Source organism: Podarcis tiliguerta (assembly GCF_965153285.1).
Source record: "Podarcis tiliguerta genome assembly, chromosome: 3".
In the NCBI taxonomy this organism is placed as follows: domain Eukaryota; kingdom Metazoa; phylum Chordata; class Lepidosauria; order Squamata; family Lacertidae; genus Podarcis; species Podarcis tiliguerta.
In genome coordinates this window covers 118,047,036-118,062,476 of record NC_139536.1, presented here as the reverse complement: position 1 = coordinate 118,062,476, position 15,441 = coordinate 118,047,036, and the positions used below count along the sequence as shown (strand labels likewise).

Genomic DNA, 15,441 nt, shown 5'->3' with positions numbered 1-15,441 from the left:
TAACTAACAAAGCTGTAACTGTTATAAACCCACTGCAAACTGGGCAGACTGAGCCCCACCTACCATACCCCTAACTCTGCATTGTTGTACAAAAATCCTATACAGTGGTACCTCGGGTTACATACGCTTCAGGTTACAGACTCCGCTAACTCAGAAATAGTACCTCGGGGGTTAAGAACTTTGCTTCAGGATGAGAACAGAAATCGTGCTCCGGCAGCGCGGCAGCAGCAGGAGGCCCCATTAGCTAAAGTGGTGCTTCAGGTTAAGAACAGTTTCAGGTTAAGTACGGATTGAATTAAGTACTTAACCTGAGGTACCACTGCATACAGTATTATAAGTTATATTGCAAGGTTTAGCATAGTTCCACATCTCTTGTGTACGGTCAATCATGCATGTGGCCTATTTATAATGGCTGAGATCACACACCATCCGTGAAGCAGGAAAATGAAACGGCAAGAATGAATACTACCCACACTATAAACTTTATTCTTGTTTCATTAAACAAAACAAAAAAGTAACAAAACACAAAGCCTTTCATACAGCTAAGGCTTAAAAAAAAATTGGTTTGAATGGAAGTGCACTCAAAATACACAAGGAAGAGTATTTCTTTTACAAAGATGCTCCAAAGCTTAAACAAACTTTAACATTAAAGATAATGAACACATATTTGAGGTTTGCCAAAGGGTACCATTAGAAAATGAACATACTTGAGTGGAACATATTTTAAAGACTCAGAAGTGGCATTCTCCTGGTTGGAAGAGGACATGCCCATTAAATGCTTGTCATCAATGCCAAAAACAGAAGAGCCTTGTGTGCAAGACTCCGCCATCTCTCAGGTGCAATTTAGTGCAATATCCACAAAGCAGGAAGATCAGCACTGCCATCTGAAACGCCACTCACTTCCTCCACTGTAGGATATACAGGCAAGTTAACCGTTTATACCATAGAGGGTTGTGTGTGCTCTCAAGTGTATTAAATACACATTTCCTTTACAGACGTTAATCTGTCAGTAGCAACAGCTGTAAAGAGACAATTTTTTCTGATATCAGTTGTCATTCAAATCATGAGGAACTTTATTCATATGACTAGTTCCAATAAATTTAATTCTACTGATCTGAAACTCCAGCAAAATTGAGAGTGGGAGAGAACTCTCGTTCACAAGTTCCACAGCTAACAGAATAGTACCCGAGAATGACAAGGCAACAATCAAGACTGAGCAGAGATGAAAGGAAAGAAACAAAAGCACAGGGGAGACGTAGACCTTGGCCTCCCTGCCAACTGCTTCACAGTTCTGACAACAGCACTTCTCCCCACTCCAATTGCTGGGCGAGCGAAGCAAATCCTCCCCAACCCCTGCAGAAAATTAATTTATCATGCTGAATCCCACATTCTATTTTCCTGCAACAGGAGGGGCTCCTTGGATGGGTTATATCACGGTGGTCCCTTTATAATGGGAGGGACAACTCATCCAGGGATCTTCTCCTCTGCTGCAGGAAAAAGAGTGCCATGCCGATGCATGCCGCTCCAAAGTTTATGCTTTGCTTCTCTCCTCCTCTTTTTTCAGCCCCGGGAGGTGCACTGCATTGTAAGGTATTTTCTCAAAAGCTTTTAGACATTCCAGGTATGCTGTGTCAACTGGATCACCTCTATGTTCTTGCTGACACTCTCAAAGAACTCTTAATAGGTTCATGAGACAGGATGTCCCTTGCAAAGCCATGCTTCACATCCCACACCTCTGGGGTGTTCGGGAGGCCCTGTGAATCTAAGTACAACCAGATAGTTGAAATTATATGACAAAGGGACCATGCGCTGCGCCTCCATAGCCAGGCAGCCATCATCCCAGCCAGGACAAAACAAAGCACCAGCTCCAAAGTATGTGCTACTGAATGGGGTTCAGTCCCATAGGGAGGCCATGCTATCCTGGGCCTCTCAGCCATGGAAACTCAGCCTGAATGCTGAAATCACCCAGTTCAATCAAACTGGGAGACTGAAACATGACATGCAAGACCACAATGGCCAGCCAGCTCCAGTAAGGACACTGTTGAGCAGCAGAGGGGTTGGTGCACCAAGGAACCACTATTTTGCTCTGACCCCTCACTCTCAAGAACACTCAAAACTTGAAGTATGCTAAATGCACACTTGGTCAAGGAGGAGGAATCCTCACAGACTACAGCAACCCTTGGCTAATGATGCGTAACAAACTGTGGCAGGCAAAGCTGGGAGAGGATCACACCAGGTCCATCTGCTGCGGACGTTTGCCCTCCAAAGCACGAAGGGAGGCAGGGCTGGCAGCACGAGAGGCTGCAGCTAGCTAGCAATCCTCACTCTTCCCTCACAGAATTCTAGCTGCATGAAAAGACGACTTGCAAAATGACCTTAATCAGCAGCAAGAGGGAAGGGAAGTGAGGCAAGGATTAAATATACGATACACATAGAAGATCATGGGGCGCAGGTGGCGCTGTGGGTAAAAGCCTCAGCGCCTAGGGCTTGCCGATCGAAAGGTCGGCGGTTCGAATCCCCGCGGCGGGGTGCGCTACCGTTGCTCGGTCCCAGCGCCTGCCAACCTAGCAGTTCGAAAGCACCTCTGGGTGCAAGTAGATAAATAGGGACCGCTTATTGGCGGGAAGGTAAACGGTGTTTCCGTGTGCGGCTCTGGCTCGCCAGAGCAGCGATGTCACGCTGGCCACGTGACCCGGAAGTGTCTTTGGACAGCGCTGGCCCCTGGCCTCTTAAGTGAGATGGGCGCACAACCCTAGAGTCTGCCAAGACTGGCCCGTACGGGCAGGGGTACCTTTACCTTTACCTTTTACACATAGAAGATTAGATATTATTTAGTACAAGTTACAAATTCAAACATTTTCTAAATATCTTACCTTCTGTGCCAACAGGTGGCTTGACAGTTGAATACACAGTATCCCTTTTGTTGTCTAATATCTGTAGTGAAAGGGAGGGGAAAGAATTATCTCAAGAACAAAATAATATTTTGATATCTCTTTCCAATGTATTGCTTAATGGTATTGTAAGATAGTACTGAACTACAATTCACTGACAAGTGCAAAATAAAGAGAGCGCTCCTCATTTTACTCATTTATGCAAGGGCTTCTGTTACAGGAGAGAACTGGCAGTAAGCCTTTATTAGAAACCAGCACTCAGCAACAAAAATGTTCTTCCTAAACTCTGAATCAGTTTCCTAAACAAAAGTTGCTTCAAAAGAACTTTACTGAAATAACAAGGCATAAGCTCGTCTTTTCAATTAACAAATAATGTACATTATTGAATAAGGTTCTAGTTTTTCACACAACAAGCAGCTATGTTACACCAACACACTTCACAATTCTAAAAACACTTACAGAGAAGCAATATCCTATTTATTATTGCAGAAGCCATGTTAATTCTTCATCAGCAAGGCTATTCCAAATGCTTAATTCCAGGATAGACATTAAGGGTATAGATTAGGGCAGAAAGAAGAGAAGCATCTGAGAAGGAAAATGGGATAAAATACAGATAGAAACAAGTTTTTACCCTCAGCATTCAATGCCCAGGTCATGTTTTCCTTACACCACTGTGCAAGATAGTGAGAAAGGAAGAAAAAGGGTTCTGCTACTTTCACGTCATCCTGCCTCTTAGCCTCACCCCTTAGCACCCCTGCTAGCGCAGAAAAAAGGAGGAATTATTGCTGGACATGAGTGAGAGGAGAAATGAGCACTAGGTGTGAGCTACTGCTAACATGGGGCAACTTTGTTGGTTAAAATTATATTAATGCAAGGACTTCTGCTTGCACAACTGAACATCTCCATCCTTTGGTTACACAAGCAGAGGTCCTTGTGCTAATGAAACAATTTTGTTGGCTACAACCCATCATTCTGCTTGGTTTAGGCAGTGGAGCATTCTTACTGCAAAAGATAGCCACTAGTTTGAGGGAGGAAGAGCAAAAGGATTTGAAATGGAAATATGGGGCAGAGGACATTCAGGCTGAGAGCCAGAGTGCAAAGCCAAGCAGGAGACTTACAATACTTGTACATGGTACTCCTTGTTGGCTCTAACAGTGTCCTCTGCTCTAATAGGTTCACTGCATGCTTCAGAGGCATAGCACACTTGCACTTTCCTGCTCCCTGGTGGAGTCAGAAGGGCCTGTAAAAAGGGCCTGTAGGAGGGCCGGCCTATTTCTAGCCCAATGCACATCACAACGGGGAAGACCAATTCTATGCCCCAAACACAAGCGGTCAAGATACCTGGAATTATCTCAGGCTATCAATAATAATAATAATAATAATAATAATAATAATAATAATAATAATATATTATTTATACCCCGCCCAGCTGGCTGAGTTTCCCCAACCACTCTGGGAGGCTCCCCATCAAATATTAAAAACAATACAGAGGGTTGGACTCGGTGGCCCTTGTGGTCTCTTCCAACTCTAAGATTCTATGATTCTATGAAATATTAAAAACTTCCCTAAACAGGGCTGCCTTCAGATGTCTTTTAAAAATAGGATAGTTGCTTATTTCCTTGACATCTGATGGGAGGGTGTTCCACAGGGCAGGTGCCACCACCGAGAAGGCCCTCTGCCTGGTTCCCTGTAACCTCACCTCTCACAATGAGGGAACAGCCAGAAGGCCCTTGGAGCTGGACCTCAGTGTCAAGGTTTGAACGATGGGGGTGGAGACGCTCCTTCAGGTATACAGGACTGAGGCCGTTTAGGGCTTTAAAGGTCAGCACCAACACTCTGAATTGTCTTGGAAATGTACTGGGAGCCAATGCAGATCTCTCAGGACCGTTGTTATATGGTCCCAGTGGCCACTCCCAGTCACCGGTCTAGCTGCCGCATTCTGGATTCTACAGTTTCTGAGTCACCTTCAAAGGTAGCCCAACAAAGAGCTCATTGAAGTCTAAGCAGGAGATAACTACAGAATGCACCACTCTGGCCAGACAGTCTGCGGGCAGAGAGGGTCTCAGCCTGCATACCAGATGGAGCTGGTACACAGCTGCCCTGGACACAGAATTGACCTACACCTCCATGGACAGCTGTGAGCCCAAAATGACTCCCAGGCTGCGCACCTGGTGCTTCAGGGGCACAGTTACCCCATTCAGGACCAAGGAGTCCCCCACCCCCGCCCACCCCCTATCCCCCCAAAACAGTACTTCTGTCTTCCCATGATGTCTCAACTTTTTCTCTGGACATTTGGCTCAAAAATCTTTCTACATTGCCAGATCTCATCATCTGTGAGCCATTGGGGGGTGGGGGGAGGCTGACCCACAAGACGTTGCAGCCACTTGGTGGCTTTTTGAGACTTAGATGACAAGACCAACATATGGTTGCACAAAGTAGGACTTTATTTGGAGAGATGTGTAACTTTATTTATTATGTATTACTGTCTTTTTCAACAATGATATTCATTTTGCTCTGTGTAACTTTTTGCACAACCCCAGTAGGTCTGGATTTTATTTTTATTTTTTATTTTTTATTATTATTATTATTATTATTATTATTATTATTATTATTATTATTATTATTATTATTATTATTTTATTATTATTATTATTTTATTGACTACCTTTGGATTTAACAACTCCATTGTTTTGGTTTGTATTATACCGTACAATTCTTTCTGGGTTTTGTGTCTTACTGCTCTTGGGTTCTAATGAAAATGTTTTTAAATAATTAAAATAAAGCAACTTAGCATTTTAGAAAATACTTTACCTCAGTTGGACTTGCATCCTGTTCAGGAATCCGATTCCAAACATTGATAGGACTTACTACCTCTTCATTTCCACTTGAAAGATTCAAAACCTTTATGTAAAAAGAACGCAATCTTTACAGACGTAACTTTTATAGGGCGCCTTAATGGACAAGTATCATTGACATAACAAGATCCAGTTACATGTGGCAAATTTATTCACCATATTCAAGCTGACTTACCTTTGTACCTTCAGCAGATACACCTAAAATCTGAGCCTTGTACCAATGAATGCCAGACCACACCATGCATTTGGAACCAATATCAAAGCCATTTAAGTTGCAAGTAGTTTCATTTTTTTCTGAAACAGAGAATGTGCATTATTTTTCTAAGATGTCACACTGCAAGGCATAAGCAATTTAAAATGAAGCTATAGGGTTACCGATTGCAGTCCAAAATGACAACTCCCAAGCAGTATTGCCAGATTTCAAGGCTTTCCTCCATGTTGTCTTTTTTACAGCTGACTCAATCTATGAACAGACAATTTATTACGTTGAAGGCAGCTTGCTTTTTCAGTATTCCACTGCAACACCTGACCACTAGTTAACAGTCTGAAGTTATCTTAGTTAACAGTTGAAGTTACGGCAATTTATAATATGCCTGTTGGGCATTTTCTTCCTAACAGAAAAATGGTCACCGCTAGACTGATCAGGGCTCCCAACCAACAGAAGCCAACCGCTGAAAGAAAAAGAAGCCAGCAGTGCAGGTGCGGGGTGTGTGCAAGGAAGAGTGAGAGAAGTCCTACTGCTGCATGCGGATGCAAGGAACATGTGCATCGCTCACGTTATCTCTAACTACTGTGCATAAATGTTTTCTACATTCTAAATGGTACTATGCAATCCATAATTTTATTTGCTTCTTAAGCATCTGCTCTGGAATCCAGGCTGTGGAGCTCCTTGTCCTGCAAGACTGGTCTACCTCCGCTTGTGTTATTGCTTTAGCCACTTACAGTGGTGCCTTGCAAGACGAAAAGAATCCGTTCCGTGAGTCTCTTCGTCTAGCGGTTTTTCCGTCTTGCGAAGCAAGCCCATTAGCGGATTAGCGCTATTAGCGGTTTAGCGGCTATTAGCGGCTATTAGTGGCTTAAGGGATTAGCTGCTAAAAGGCTATTAGCAGCTTAGTGCCTTAGAAAAAGGGGGTGAGGAGCGAAAAAAACCCCCCAGGAATCGCAAGACATTTTTGTCTTGCGAAGCAAGCCCATAGCAAATTCGTTTTGCGAAGCACCTCCAAAACGGAAAACCCTTTCGTCTAGCGGGTTTTCCGTCTTGCGAGGCATTCGTCTTGCGGGGCACCACTGTATCTGTTTAGGCAGGCATTTCATGTTGGCTGGCTGGCTAGTCTCTTCAGGACCCCAGAAGTGTTTTTAAGGGGAAGGGAGACAAAAGGCAAACAGGGCATGAATAACACTGCCAGCTTTGGAGGTATATTTTTATGACATCTCTTTTCTGGCATTTCATAACCCCACAGTGAAATCCTATTCTTTATTATCACTATAGATTTCAAACATCATGCTAGGAGATGAGACAGGACTTTGCCCTCTTCTCTTCTCCCTCACCCAGAACTCCCTATCTGCTCCGGAGGCCGACTGCAGAAGGAAGGAAAGGGAAGTCCAGTGTCTGTGAGTGGGAATCTGCTGCACAAGTGGAACATGGCAAATGGATACCATCCTATGGAGCTAGAACTGCTTGTGCAGTTACAAGCCTATTTCTATTTGTTAAAGTTTATCAGTGCCAACCCAAAAGAGCCCTGATGATGTTGAAGTGCACAGAAATGAAGCATGAACTTCATAGGTCCAGAGAAGAGTTAAAAACAAAGAAAGCATTAAACAATGCTGCTGTGGATATTGCTATGGATGGAACAGGGAGTAACTCTTGCTTCTTGGTGCACAGACAGAAGAACTTCAGTGGATGCACCTTTTCCCACCACTGTGGTAAAGCTACTGCTGCTGACCTTCTATCTACCTGTAATAATAAAAAAAGGAAGAGCCCTACACAACATTCTATTCAACAACTTTAGCTAGAGCCCACCAAGAGATGACAAATATGAATGGGCCTTTCCCTTAATGCATGTTTTGCATTGTCAAGAATTCCCGTTTTCCAGAAGGGAGCAGCACACCATGTGACTAGAAATGTTACAACAGGTGTAACTCAAAAAGCCATTTTTTTTCTTTTACTTCAGTATATATCTATACAGTATTTACTAACCAGCACATTTATCTGAGCCCAACAATTTTACAATGTTTTGTAAAAGGAAAATAATGTCATTACTCATTCTATATTCAATAATACATTTCAGTTTTGACAAATAGTACTCCTAAGTGGTGGTGATTGCAATCCTTGAAACAATTTTTACATTCATTTCTTTCTGTACAATTCCTCCTCCTAGCGACCACTTATTATTACAGTATTCCTACGTAACAAAACCTGCAAAGTAAGAGTTACTCTCTTCAGCGAGAGACACCATATGCACCACAGGTCACCTGCAACACTTAAAAGTAAGCAATGTAAAAACAAGCACTGTCTTACCTGTACTGTGACTTGGAATGTCAACTGCTTCTTCATCTAGCAGTGTGCTTCTCAAAAAATCCTCTCCAACCAAATTGCTCTCTTTAAATCTTTCACCCGCATCATGGCTCATCTGTGTTTCAATGTGGTTCTTCAGCAGAGTTTGCCTTGCTAGACAACGGTAACCTTCGCTTTCTTGTCCTGTTTCACACACCTCCACAATGTCCTCACGGCAAAAGAAGTCTTGCAGTTTGAATCCAGTTTTTGAAAATGGTAACTGGATTTCATTATCCACAGGCAGCTCCAACAACATATCCTCCCTGATTTCACCAGCTTGTAAAAGATACACTTCAGGTGTAACAGGTTCCAGCAGTAAACAGTCACTTTTATCCTTTAGTGAAGAGCGCTGTTCTAACTCCCCTTCTGCATGTGTCATGTCAAGCAAGTCCAATTCTGCTCTCTCTCGTGTTTCCTCACACAGGGGAGGGCTCACTTCAACTGTCTCCAGATCCAGTGTGTCTCCAAATGGGTGCATCTTCAGTTGAAAAGGCAGCTGATTTGTATCTGATAAAGTCACCACCTCAATAGGCACCAAATCTGACACACTCAGTGTTTCATCCACAGCTAAATGTACTTCACATGTATCCAGTGTTAACATTTCTGCTTGGCCTTCAGTCTCTTTCAGAGTTTCAAACAAATCTAGTTCTAACACCTTAGATTCACCACCATTAGGAAGCTGTGTTTCAGTAACATCTGCAAAATTTGGTATATCACTTTCTTTTGCAAATGCAGAATAGTCAGTTCCCTTTTTAAATGTTTCAGACACAGTGTGTTGGTCTCCAATGTCAAGTACTTCAGAAGTGGTTTGGTGGTGCTTGGTTTGAGATTTGGGTGAAGAAGTTGGGGAAAATGCTCCAAATGAATTACCACTCCCTGTAGCAACTAAACACTTATCTGCCGGTTGGAATGCCTCTGAACAACGTAACAGATCTTCTGAAGGCATTAGTGCACAGGCAGATACTTTGATTTCATTTATAACCACCTTTGAACTATCTGTCCCTACATCTTTAATCTGTTCTTCATGTTTGTGAATACTATTTGTCAACGTTAAGGCACAGTCTTCAACAACAGGCTTCCAAAAGGGTTTCATTTGTTCATTGATGCTGATTTTTTGACATTCCAATTGAACAACAAATAAGGGGATTTCAAAAGGGTCATAATTTTGTTTTTCCATGATGGTAGTGTCTAATAGAGAGCCTGCTGTGACATCACTGAAGATCTTATTTATTCCTTCAGCCCACAAACCTTCAGCAGAGTTAAAGCCAAACAAACAACAAAGAAATGCTTGAGGTGGTATTACCAGCAGGTCATCAGGAATTTGCCTGATCATCTCTGCGCTGGTAAGTTCCTCGGTTCCATGGTCAATATGAATGATACTCAAGGTTTCCCCCTCTACACTGCTAATAACTGCTCGGTAAAAGGTATTATCTTCACTATTCTTTGCTAGACAGGGACAGCCACTTTTTATATCCTCAACATCTATGCCCATAAGCTCTCCAGCTTCCTGAAGCTTTGTTTCAATTAAACCAATATCATCTGAGTCAGCAAACTGGCACCAAAAATATCCTGGGCTCTTTGCAACTATCAAAAAGGTTTTCAAAGTTTGACCCACCTTAGGAATCTTCCAGAGGAAGGATTTGGTGTTTGACATATTGAAAGGTTTGCTATACTTATCAGGAACAGCAACTTCACACAGGTTTATCAGATCAGTGTCACTCTCCATTTTGTCAGATGTTTCCCCCAAAGGAGGTTGTTTGTACTCAAGGTAATTATCAACCAAATCCACTGCTATATTACCATCTTTGTCACAGAGATGAATGTTCCATTTGCTTTCAGTTTTCTCCACAAATTCGCTATTTAGCTGAGTATCACTTGTCCTTTGGGAGAAATACAGCACTGCTTCCTGTGTCCATTCTGTGGTCTTAACTCCATACAATGAACAATGAATGCTCATCACTGGGACTGATGAACAGTCTTCAAGGAGTCTACCTGTTTTGCAGATGCTAACCAGTGCGGTATTGCCATAATCAATATACTGCACCCTCACCTGTTTACCAGAGGGTTTTTCAATAACTGCAGCTCGATACCATAAGCCATCTTCTGAAAACAATGCACACATTATGTCTCCTATGTGAAGCTGTTGCCCATTCAGGCTCTCAATATTTTCAGATTTATTTAGTTTCTCTGAAATGCTGTCAAGCAAGGGCTCATCTTCTACTAGGTGAACATAGAAGTCGGATGGATTATTTATATGAGAAACATACACCAAAGTTTTAAGACCAAGGCTTATGATTTTTTGAGGTAAAGCACAAATATTTTTAAGTGAAAAGTGTGTATTAGTTTCAGATTGATATCTGCTTTTCAAGTTATCAGGGGGAATTTCTCTGCTTAGCATGGAATCTCTATGACTCCTATCTGTTACAGGATCATTTCCATTATTTCCCCCCCCTGGTCCAGGAAGCTTAATTGTCACCTCTCTTTTTGTTTTCTGCTGAATTGTCACCTCTCTTTTTGTTTTCTGCTGAAATTGCCTTACTTCTCTACATACAACAGTGTGTTTGCTACTGCCTACTACGTCCAAATTTTCATTGTCCCACCTCTTGTCCTCAAAAGTTGGTTTATCCATTTCTGTCAAAGATAGCCTTTTTTCAGTGTTTTGTTCCCTGGTGAGCAGATATCTGGATGCTGAAGCTCCATTTTTTGTATATTTGGCCGTCCCTCTGCTGTACTGCAAACTCTCTTTCAGTTTTGCATTGATCTGCATCTTGCCATCATATAGTTCAATGATCAGTTTTCCATCAGGTTCTTTTGCTACAATTAAAGCCTTTAAGGGCTTATCTAGTACTGCTTTTTCAAACCATGCAGAGACTTCTTTTGGAACTTCAACAACATCAGATAGAGAGCATTTTATGGCTTGCATTGGCAAAAGCAGTAACTCATAAGCATCATTTGGTACTAGGACCAAGTCTCCATTCTTTAGCAATTGCCTATTCCCAAAATCCACAAAGAAAACTTCTTTGGTATCTTTTGCTGAAGTTACTACTGCCCTGTACCAGCAGCCATCCATATACTTTGCAAGATACACATTTCCAGGGCCCTGTGATGTTTCCAAATTGTACTGCATTTTGCTGAGTTTAGCAATACTAGTAGTTAACTGCCCAATAACATTTGCATTTCTAGCAAGTTGGCAGTAAAAGTGACAGGGATCATTAACATGTGTGATATAAACCACCTCTTCACTTCCTATTTTAATGTCATGTGTAGAATAATAGTATGACAGAAGATGAACAGAAGATATTAGAGGTTTTTGGGGCTCCACACATCTGGCTAGACCCTTCTTTGTTAAAAAATGGCACACACTTTCAAAAGGGGTAATCAAGTCCACAATATTGATGAAATCTGTATTGTTTAATGCTGCAAAAGCAAATATGGTGCATTTCAGTTCTAATGTGCTTGCTGACTCTACAAATTCATGAAAAGCTTCAGTGGCTTTTTCATCCCACACAAACGGATCCTGGCCATTTGGCTGAATTAAGTTGTAAAGGCTACATCTGAAAGCTTGAGCTTTCAACGTCAGAAACTCTGTCTTAGTTGCACGGACATTCTTTAGTGAAACACGCTCTTTGTTCCCATAGTCAACATATGCAACTTCCACCTCTTCAGCACAACATACTTTACTAGTAATAAGAGCTCTGTACCACTTCTCATCCTCAGAATACTTAGCCAAACATACAGAATTTGGCCATTCACGGGGTTGTGCTGAATGCATACAATAATCTTGAATTTTAGCCATAAGTGCTCTCAGGTCTTGGGAACTTTTAGCTAGCTGACACCAGAAGAGACTAGGACTTTCTGTATAGGATACTACCACATCTACTGTATTTCCAACTTCCAGATGCCCTTCACTAGAAAACCCTGGCTTTATTTCAGAGTAGTTTTGCATAACATAGAGTGAAGGGGTTGGGGCAATGCTAGAATCCTCTTTTGCAAATGCTTTGCATGACAAATAGCAACTACCTTCACCGGGCTGCTGCTTGACGATCAAAGTTTCAGTAGGATAAGGGGCTGAGCTGTGACGTTGTGGCGAGGGTTCATTTTCATCTTTGGGGAAAATTTTTCTCACAGGCTTCTGCCCTATGCCCTCTATTCCAGACGTGCTCCTCAATGGCTCCTTGGTCACTTTCTGGAGAGTCTCTAATTCCTCACTTTTATGATGCTCAGCATACTTCTGCTGAGACATGATTTTGCCCAAGTTTTTTTCTCCTGCTAGTGAATGATCAAAAAGTTCCACTATGTACATGTCCCCTTGCATGCCCAAGACCTTGATTACCAGCTCCTTGTTTAGCACGGCTTTCCTGAAATAGTCTACAGCATCTGGGCTCCATGACTGCCCTGGTGGGAAAGGATTAGCCAATGCACATCTGAGTGCTGCAGCAGGAAGTTCTCTGAACTGGGGAAGCAATTCCTTCACCTTACGCAAGTCAATAATTTCAGTGTTTCCTCTGTCGACCAGATAAACTTCAATTCCTTTTCCCAGCATCTTGGTGACAACAGCACGGTGATAGCAGTTCTCCTTCAATGCGACACAGCACAGGGATCCTGGTTTGGGCTGAAGCAGAATACCCTCTAGTTTTTTACTCTGAGAATAGAAGTCACTTAAGTTCTGTATGAGGCAACGGAGGGGTTGGCGATGCTCCTGCAGGCGCACCCAGAAGTCTGTGGGATCCTGGAGGAAGGACACTTGAGCACTGTGGTACTCACCAGCCTTCAAACGCACAACAGGAAGTGGGTCAGCGGCAAGCATGGACTGAACTCCCAACAGAGAGGCACGTTCTTCCTTGGCTGTGGCACCTACCTTCTTTAGTTCAGCCATTAAGTCAGAGGAATGCTCTTGACTGCTGTGAAGGAGGCTCTGCTCCAGACAATGGGCCTGGACTCCATAGAGGCAGTTAAGGTTCAGGCCATCTTCTCCATAGAGAGTAACATAGTAGAGGTGCTCAAAGGGACAGTAGGCTTCAATGTGGACTTGCACCACCTTGCTCAACAGCAATGTTTTAAGCTGACTTATCTGAGAGCGGGTCCAGCCACAGCCTCCATCGGTAATACCTTGCAATGAACAAGGATAGGTCACCACCGGCATTCGGAAACACTCAGCAGGCAAATTGCGCAGGTTTTGCTTTGTCACAAATTCCTTCCTCCCATAATCCACATAGATCACCTGCGCCACCTCTCCAAGCTGCTCCTCCGGGCCACCCAGAGGATCTACTTTCAGCAGCAGGGCCCGGTACCAGCAGCCATCGATGCCCCGCGCGGCGCAAGGGGATCCTGGGGCCGGCAGGGGTTCCTGCAAGTCTTTCCCAGCGGAGGCCTCGAAAGCCTGGCGCATGGCGTCCGAGAGCAGCTGGATCTCTCTGGAGAGGCTGCGCAGTTGACAATATATCCTGCAGGGGTCGGATACCTGGGTCACCAGCATGGGCTCCGTCACTCTCATCTGCAGCTGCGGGTAGAAGTAGTCCAGGGCTGTGGGGTCATCCTGGGTGCGGGGAGCGGCAGGGCCCCCTGGCGCCTGGGGTGGGGCGCCGAGGGAGGTGGCGAGCAGGCCGGCGAAGGTGCTGGGGGAGAGGTGGCCGGCGAGCCCCAGGTGGCGCATCTGGGCCAGCAGCCAGGGCAGCTCCAGCACCACCAGGTGCTGCGCCACCAGCACCTCCCTCACCAGGCCCGACACCTCCTGGCCCTGCAGGCGGCCCAGGAACTCGGCGGCGGCCAGCGTCCAGCTGAGGCGCTGGGGCGGCGCCAGGTCGGCCAGGACGCAGCCCAGCACCTCGGAGGGCAGCTGGAAGAGCTCGGCGGGGCCGCGCGCCAGGGCCTGGGCGCCGGCGCTGAGCGTGCGGCCCTCGTCCAGCAGGAAGACGCGGTAGGCGGGCGCGGGGCCGGCGCGGAGGAGGCCCAGCACCCGGCAGCGCCGCCAGCGCCCGCCCGCCTCCGCCAGGCACAGCTCGCCCGCCGCCAGGGGCCCCGCGCCCGGCAGCGCCGCCAGCCGAGGCCCCGCCCGCGCCTGCACCTCCTCGGCCAGCCGCACGTACTCCTCGCGCCGCTCGCCGCGGAAGCCCCACAGCCGCACCAGCGGAGCCTCCGCGTGGAGCTCCACGAAGGACACGCGCAGAGACAGGCAGCTGCCCGGGCTCGGCAGCGAAGAGCACATGGCGGAGGGAAGGCGGCGGGCGGGCGGACACCGGCGCCTCACGAGGCCCCAACGGCGGAGGACGCGGGAGGGGAGGGGCCGTTCCTCGCCCCGCCCACCCGCGCGCGCGCCCCTCCCTGCGGGAGCGAGCCGAGGAGGGAAGCGGGCGGCGCGCGCGCGCGCGCGAGGGCAGTTACCTCACGGGAAGGCGGCAGAAGGCGCGGGCAAATGGGGCGCCCGCCGTGGCCGGGACAGGGAGGGTCCCGCCAGTCCAGCTGCCCAGGGCGGCTAGCCGGGGCGCTGCTCGCAGGCGGGCAGCCGGAGCAGCCGAGCTGCGGCGCCCCTTGTTTCCGCCCGCCATCCTTTCATCCCGCGACCTGGACCCAGGTGTCTGCCCCCCCCCGCCCCCGCCCCCGCCCCCCGGGCCTGTTTCCTCAAGGGCTGGAGCAAAAGGTGTCCGTCGTCTTCCTCCTGCTTCGCCACGCGGGAAGGAGCGAGCCTTCAATGCCCCACAGACAACACCTCAGAGAAGTTGGGCAGGCGCTCCCTGCTTTCGTTGCTGAGCTGCCTTCGGAGGGAGCTAACATTTGGGTGACCAGCAGAAATCCGTATGTCAAGTTGAAGCCAGGAGAGGAGGTTTCATGGGGCCAAGTCACAGGCAGGCAAATACCCTTCACCCTAAGGGGCAACCAGTCCAGGACAGATGGCCTTCCAACCGCGGCTTAAAAACCTCCAAGGAAACCTCCCACCTCCCAAGGGAGACCATTCCACCGCTGAACAGCCCCTGAAGTTTAGCTGGAATCTCCTTTCCTGTGATGTGAAAGCATTGGTTCAAAGCCTGCCCTCCAGAGCAGGAGAAAACAAGCCCGCCTCACCCTCCATGTGACTGCCCTTGAGATAGTTGAAGATAGCTATCATATCTCCTCTTTCCCCGGCTCCTTCAATTGTTCCTCATAA

The 15,441-nt window shown here is 46.0% G+C and overlaps 1 protein-coding gene across 5 annotated transcripts; it reads right to left on the bottom strand.

Moving 5' to 3' along the window:
* Positions 1 to 463: 463 nt before the first annotated feature.
* Positions 464 to 14,535, bottom strand: TDRD6 (tudor domain containing 6). Of its 5 annotated transcripts, none has more exons than XR_014510028.1 (6): positions 7,035 to 14,535; positions 6,122 to 6,683; positions 5,922 to 6,040; positions 5,703 to 5,792; positions 2,874 to 2,934; positions 464 to 1,762 (listed from the first exon to the last, which is right to left on the bottom strand). XR_014510028.1 is itself a non-coding variant. In XM_083435526.1 (5 exons), the coding sequence occupies exons 1-5, from the start codon at positions 14,503 to 14,505 to the stop codon at positions 1,647 to 1,649; spliced, it is 6,627 nt and encodes a 2,208-aa protein (XP_083291652.1). In that variant the 5' UTR covers positions 14,506 to 14,535; the 3' UTR covers positions 464 to 1,646. The 5 variants fall into 5 exon arrangements, 2 of the variants coding, with proteins under 2 accessions (XP_083291652.1, XP_083291653.1); XR_014510029.1 differs by having other exon boundaries at positions 464 to 1,019; XR_014510030.1 differs by having other exon boundaries at positions 464 to 1,019; positions 6,122 to 6,209; positions 8,265 to 14,535.
* Positions 14,536 to 15,441: the final 906 nt, after the last annotated feature.